At 47.2% G+C, this 7100-nt stretch overlaps 1 protein-coding gene and 1 long non-coding RNA gene across 3 annotated transcripts in view; one reads left to right on the top strand and one right to left on the bottom strand.

Moving 5' to 3' along the window:
• The window catches only part of LOC111097421, a 71430-nt gene that overhangs the window by 20140 nt on the left and 44190 nt on the right, over positions 1-7100 (top strand). Inside the window, exon 3 of one of the 2 annotated variants that reach the window (XR_005364651.1) lies at positions 6963-7083. The exons of the other annotated variant lie outside the window; for it this stretch is intronic. This is a non-coding gene — a long non-coding RNA (uncharacterized LOC111097421). The remainder of the gene's footprint in view (positions 1-6962; positions 7084-7100) is intronic. 2 annotated transcript variants of the gene reach the window in all.
• Positions 314-6765, bottom strand: CCL5 (C-C motif chemokine ligand 5). The gene is given in 3 exon segments (NM_001003010.2): positions 314-839; positions 5140-5251; positions 6641-6765. Coding segments are annotated over 3 exon segments (276 nt in total). The 5' UTR covers positions 6717-6765; the 3' UTR covers positions 314-751.

Raw genomic sequence — 7100 nt, 5'->3', positions numbered from 1 at the left:
TCAACATCACCAGCAGTGAACCGATGTGCTCTGATGTGCTGCCCTGAGAAACCCAGTATCTCTCATGTAGTGTCCCTGCCAGAAATGCTTAACCTGAATCTAATTATGGGGAAACAACCAGGCAAATCCAAACTAGAAAACATTCTGCAAAGATTTGATCTGAACTCCTAAAAAAATACTTGAAGAGACACACTAAAAAGTCTGTTAAAGCATTAAAAGTACATGTCAGTTAAATTCAAGATGGGTTAATCACTTAATGCTCATAAGGAAGGAAATTTCCTGAGGAGAAAATCAAACTAGGAGCCAGCTTGGTGACTGCAGCGAGAATTTTAATGGAAAGCTGTTTTCTCACATTTATCAGTCAGCCCTTCCCAGTGAGGGGCTGAGAGGATAGCTGTGGCCATGGGACATTGCCGAAGGAGCCCAGTCTTCTTCCCATCTTCGTCTCTGGAGGCTTGTTGATCTCCTTCCTGACTGCAGAGCTGGGGTCAAGCTGAGAGGCCTGAAACTCAAGAGCCTAGAGACCTTCTGTGCACAAAGCAGAGCCTCCGGAGCTCTTGCAAACTTTAGATGGAGGAGGCTTTTATTTATAACTGCTACTACTTTTATAACTGCTACTGGGTGGTGGCATCTGTGCCCTCCCAGGAAGGGGTGGGGGTAGGGGTTGGTGAGGGTCTCCCAAGCTGCATAGGACAAGAGCAAGAAGCAGTAGGAAAGTTTGCATGAGTTCAGGTTCCAGATGCCCTACATCCTAACTCATCTCCAAAGAGTTGATGTACTCCCGCACCCATTTCTTCTGTGGGTTGGCACACACCTGGCGGTGCTTTCGGGTGACAAAGCTGTGGAAGAAGAGGACAGGATGAGATCTGGTCAGCACCTGGACAGCCATTTTTGGAGGTGAAGTGAACTGAGACACAAGGGGATGATGATGATGATGGTACTGGAGTGGAGGATTCTTGGAGCTGTTGGCTTGGAGCCAACAAAGTTGGATTTGTAGCTTTTAAGGAAAGATATTTCCTCTTCTGTTGAATCGTAGGGCTCCAAGCCAGAAGCAGATCTGTGTGCATATTAACCCCCACAGAAATATGTACGCAACCTGGAGAGCTAAGGGCATATGGAGCTCAGGAGTCTAGGATTGAGCTGGTCAATCACTAGTTTTTTCTCAGCATTTCTGGTTTTAGACCTGGTAACAAGTGCCAAGATGCAGAAAAAAAGAGGGGTCTTCTAGGAACTGAGTTATGGTTGAGTAGGTGAAAGAGAAGAAGTGGTACAACAAACATGCGATTTGCCTTCAGATAACACAGTGCCTGGCAAAGGGTAGACACTCAACAAACGAACCACATCTATGTGTGTGTGGGTGAATGATAGAAGGACATGACCCCCGAGTCTTGATTTCATCACTTATTAGTGGATTCACCTTGGCAAGTCACCTAGGGCCTCTGAATCTATTTGTTTACCTCTAAAATACAAATAGAAATACTTCCTATTTTGCACTGTTGTTGTGAGACTCAAATGAGATGGAATTGTGGAGTTTTGGAAAACACCGCATGTGGTTTGTCATTGGAATGTTATGGGACCTCTTCTTTAGGAGGGATCAGAGCAAGATGACCCCAAAGGTCCTGGTACTGGACATCCATGCTCAGAGAGGGTGAAAGCCCCGAGGTACTCCCGGTGTCAAAGCACTTCTACCAATTAACCAGCTAGAATGTGGAGGCCACTGGGAGGGAAGGGCCTTATCTCTACAGGAGTTGATGGCATGCATTGGATGTATAAAAGCCTGCGGGGCACAGGCTTAGTCCAGCTGCCTACCTCACCTGTTGGCTGGGAGACTGATTCCACCTGGGGGAGACTGTGGACTGGAGAGCAGTGCCCGCAGTTCACATCTTACTTTTGGGCCAGCCCTGTCTACTTGGACCTTTCTCCTTTTGGCTTCTTTAGGATGTTTTTCTGCACCTTATGAGCTCAAATATTTTCAAAGTGAAGCTTAGGTCGTCTGGCGAGGATGAGGATTTCTTGGTTTCTTTTTGGGTTCTATGCTGGATAGTGTTTGCTCTTGAGGAAGCTGCTTCCCCTTTTCTGAGACTCAGAGCCACTTGACACTCTTTCTTCCATTCCAATGTGCAGAAGAGAGAAAGGGAGCAGATGGAATATTCTGGACTCTCATGCCTCCTAGTGTTTGTTTATTTGGGGTAGTAAGGGAACTTAGACAATGACCCTGCCCTGGTTCAGCCACATCAGACAGGAAATCCTACAGACTTGTTATCCTCTCTTCTCGGCCCCTTCCGTCTGTGGCCAGGAAATCAAAAGGGCAGGAAACGAATATCTGGGGTGAGGGTTTCTCAGGCCTCTATTTCCTCCTGAAGAATGTGAGACTGGGGAACAACCTCCCTGGCTAAGCTTCTTTCTGCCCCCATTTTGGGGACCCCCTCCTTGCCTGACTTCCCTCCTGCCTCTCTCTTCCTGCTTGTTCTTTCCGGAGCAACCACTTCCACCTGCCCCTTGAGTGCAGGTGTTTCTCAGAATTGCTGCCCCTTTCTGTGTTTTTCTCCCTAGTTTCTGGCCCTAGGTGTGGCACACTGAGGGGGCTTAATGCCCCATGTTTATAGCATGAGGTCATGAATGAATTGCACTCATCAAATTTTGTCACTTCTATGTATATAATATTACCTTTGGAGAAGGAGGAGGAGAAGTGAACACTTATCAGGTACCAACTGTGTGCCAGGACCTATTCCAATTTTGTTTTTCATCTCATTATTCTCCCTTTGACCCAGTGAGGCAAGTACTTCTATTTCACTCCACTTTGCAGCTGAAGAAATGGAGGCTCAGAGACGTTAACTCATGGGTCCAGGCTCCTGCAACTGCCCAACTGGCAGAGCTGGGATTCTAATGAAGCCTGACTTGCTGAGCACTTGAGCCAGCGCTTACCAAGACTCTGCTAAAGATTGCTACTCTCCTCTCAGGAGACTCTTTCCTCCTACAAAAGAATGTCTTATCTCTATGCCCAACACTGCTTCCTGGCTAACAACTCCTGCTGGACATTGCCACAGGGTTGTCGTGCTGGCATCTTAGCTTTATCCTCTAAACAGTTTTTCCTTGAGACTTCGGGGAGTGCCACACTTCTCCAGCCTCAGGGTCACTTAGCCCTCTGGCTAGAAACCTCAAGGTCACTTAGCTCCCTTCTTGTCCTTGCTCCTGACCTCCCCTCACCTGCCAGGACTTGCCGACTCCATACGTGACAGTTTCCAACCCTCTACTTTCCTGCAGGTCCTGTTTAGCCTTAATACTACTCACATGGGTAACCATAACAGCCACTTCACTGGGCCTGGCTCTCTAGGCTTTCTCTGTGCCCATTCACTTCACTTGCTCTAACACTTTTGAGTCCTTGTGCTGATGCTCAAGTGCCCACCACTGCTTTTCTACACAGGGATGCTGCATCAACCAAAAGAGCGTCCAGGCGACACTCAGTCTGCCTAACATACCTTGTCCCTCAGGCTTTTCTCAAGCACCTTTTGCAGCAAACATCCACTAATCCCCGGGGCTGAATGTGCTCCCTCCCTCCTTCTGTTTTTATTTTTTATTTAAAAAAATTTTTTTTAAAGATTTTATTGATTTATTCATAGACACACAGAGAGAGAGAGAGAGAGAGAGAGAGAGAGAGAGAGAGAGAGAGGCAGAGACACAGGCAGAGGGAGAAGCAGGCTCCATGCAGGGAGCCTGATGTGGGACTCCATCCCTGATCTCCAGGATCACACCCCAGGCTGCAGGCAGCGCTAAACCACTGCGCCATGGGGGCTGCCCTTCTGTACTGTTTTTTTACACAGGACTGCTCTAATCATTCTGTATCTCACTGCCTTGTATTAGACTGTGAGTCCCATGAGGGCAGGGATAGTGTTTTTTTCATCTCCACCTGCCCATAACAGGTGCTCAAAGAAGGATTGTTTTTTTCTTTTGAAAAATATGTTTTCAGAAATAAAATTAGTAGTGCTAGATATTACCATGACACTTTGAAGGATTCACCAGAAAAAAAGGCAATTCTTGAATGCATATGGCTTTGCAAGTGTCACAGGAATTTTTGGATTAAAAAAACTTCACTTTATAGAGGAAACTTCACGATTACCCCCTTTTCATTCTTTAAGTCTCTATTATCTTAAACTTCTTAAGCAACTGTCACTGTTGAGCTGTCGGTAGTAGAAAGAGGAGACTCTTAAGACAGGCTCCATCCTTCACTTACTGTGCAACTTTGGGCAAGTCTCCAAACCTCTAGGTTTCAGATTCATTATCTGAAACATGCAGAGAATTACACATACCTGTCAGGGTTGTTGTGATGAAATTTGGAGATAATCCATGTAAGGCATTTGATACACACTTCTAGGTAGTAAGGACTGTTTTTTTTTTTTTTTAAAGGTATTTTTTTATTTATTTATTTATGATAGTCACAGAGAGAGAGTGAGAGAGAGAGAGAGAGAGAGAGAGAGGCAGAGACACAGGCAGAGGGAGAAACAGGCTCCATGCTCCGGGAGCCCGACGTGGGATTCGATCCCGAGTCTCCAGGATCGCGCCCTGGGCCAAAGGCAGGCGCTAAACCGCTGCGCCACCCAGGGATCCCAGGTAGTAAGGACTGTTAATTTTTCAGGTGTTAGTTTGCATATTTAAAGGAGAATCTCATGTCATTATTTCTTCACCAGTTGATAATTTTTTTTTAAAGTACATTTGACTGTAACTAGGGCTCTCTGACCTCTGACTGCTCCTTCTTAGATCCTCTGAGGTTGCAGGTAGATTTGATTGGGTGTGGCATATGGGAGAACATGGGATTCTTAGTTGAGAGAGATGGCTATGTCAATCTTGTCTCCATGCAGGGACATTGTAGGTACACCCATAAAGATCAGAGACCTGATCCACTCCATCAGAGTGGGGAAGGATCCCCCAGGAACCCCTGCCTAATCCTTCTACACAAAGGTTAGGGGGGGATCTGAAGCTACGGATGGAGGAACTCTGGCTATTTGAGCAGCTGGAAGATGGGTGGGAGTGGATAGGGTAGGCTCTTAGAGGGCTCCTGTGGGGGACTGGCTCTGGAACAAAAGGTGTCCCTTCCTCATCCCCCCCTGCCCCCCCCAGAGGGTCCACAGGGCTGGGACTCACACGACTGCTGGCATGGAGCACTTGCTGCTGGTGTAGAAATACTCCTGGACGTGGGTGAAGGGTAGTCGGCCGGAAATGTAGGCAAAGCAGCAGGGTGTGGTGTCTGAGGCATCTAGGAGGAGAAAGCAGTAGACTCCTGTACTCATTGCCATTATACATGGGGTATTGTGCTGGGTACATTATCTTGGATAGACTGTTATCCTTCTTTGGCTGAAACTGAGGCTCCGAGAGGTAAAGTCACTTGGCTGTGGATACACAGTAGCAGAGTGGGTGATTCCAACAGAGGACGGAGAAGATCTCCACAATCTTCTATCTAATCCTTGAGCCTTGCATGTATCCTTCCCTCTACACCCTAATCCTCTGCCTTTGGTTCTATGGATATCATGGGCTTCCTCCTGGCTTGTCTGGGCTCTTTGTCCTTATTCTTGCCCTCTTGTGATCCTCAGTGGATTCAGAACTTAGTTTCTTTGAGACCTACAGTGGGTTGGGGGGAGGCTTCCAAAATTCAGTCTTCATGGCTCAGCCTCAACCGCTAAGAGGGGCCTGAAGATGTGTATTGTGTCCTGGGAGTCTCTGGCTGAGGCATGGTAAGAAGGCCTCCAAACAGGGAAGGAGAGCTTTCTATTGGTCAGTTAATTCAGGATGACCCTGGAAGGTGTCAGTTGCCACTTCCCAGTAAAGTAGGAGTGTTTAGGAGCCAGACAGTACTGAGTTTGAACACCAGTTTCCCTATTTCCTAGCTATGTGACCTCAGGCAAGTTACTTAACTCCTCTGAGCCTCTGTTTCTCCGTCTTTCAGTCAAGCTCAGCCACTCAGTCATGGGAAGTATTAAATGACATGGTACATGCAGAGCAGTCAGCATAATACATGGTCCATACTAGGTTTTTAAAAAATCCTCTGGGTGGCACAGTTGGTTAAGCATCCCACTCTTGATTTCAGCTCAGGTCATGATCTCAGGGTGGTGGGATCAAGCCCTGCATCAGTGCTCCTTGCTCAGTGAGAGTCTGCTGGAGATTCTTTCTTTCCTTCTCGCTCAACCCCTCCCCTCTATTCTCTCTCAAATAAATCTTAAAAAAATTAAAATTAAAAAAATCCTCTCTCAGGGCCCACTTTTTCCATCTATGAAACAGGGAGAATATGACTATCCCAAGCTTAGAAGTTTCTGAGAAACCCTCCTGGTGATAGGGTTTTGAGGTCAGTTCAAGCTGCCTCTGCCTGCAAATATCCCCAGCATCAGTCCGCGCTCAGCACCTGAAGGGCTTGGTATAGATCTTGAAGACAGAAAAGTTAAGCAGAGGGTCCCTGCCATGGAGTGGCTTAAAGATCTCTCAGGGACAGCTGGACAGCTGGACAGCTGGGTAAAGCAATATATAGGAATATATATATAGGAATATAAAGCATCGGGTTCAAGAAGCCTAAATGCTGCAGTTGAAAGGAGGACAAAGTCTGGGCCAGTGTGAGGGTCTGGCCCCAGGCTGCAGTGATCAGGACCTGACTTACATGGGGAGGCAGAGGCAGGAGCACAGAAGGTAGCAGTGGCGAGGAGGATTGCAAAGGTAGCTGCGGAGACCTTCATGGTACCTGCTGATGGAGAGCCACCTGCTGTCTCAGGATCCTCTGAAGGGATCTTCTGCAGCTCAGGCTGGCCCTTTATAGAGTCAGGCCAGTAGAGGGGGTGCCCCCCCAAGGGGAGTTTCCAAAACAGCAGCCACATATTGCTTGATATCATAAGTGAAATTGCACAAAATGGAAAAGAAAACTGAAATAGCCTCTGGAAATTTGAGTCTCATTCTCTCTCTCCTTCTCACTGCCTCTGATCCAGAGTGAGCTCATCAGTTCCTCTTTGCCCTCCAGAAGAACTAATATTGGCACTGGTGGTGGAAAATCTCTCCCTCTGCTGGCATCTTCAGCTGCTTCTTTTAGGGCAGGGGTCCTCATCAGAGGTCAGCATGCAGCTTCC

Source organism: Canis lupus, chromosome 9 (assembly GCF_011100685.1).
Source record: "Canis lupus familiaris isolate Mischka breed German Shepherd chromosome 9, alternate assembly UU_Cfam_GSD_1.0, whole genome shotgun sequence".
In the NCBI taxonomy this organism is placed as follows: Eukaryota; Metazoa; Chordata; class Mammalia; order Carnivora; family Canidae; genus Canis; species Canis lupus.
The sequence above is the reverse complement of the archived record's forward strand: the minus strand, read 5'-3'. Positions and strand labels throughout refer to the sequence as shown.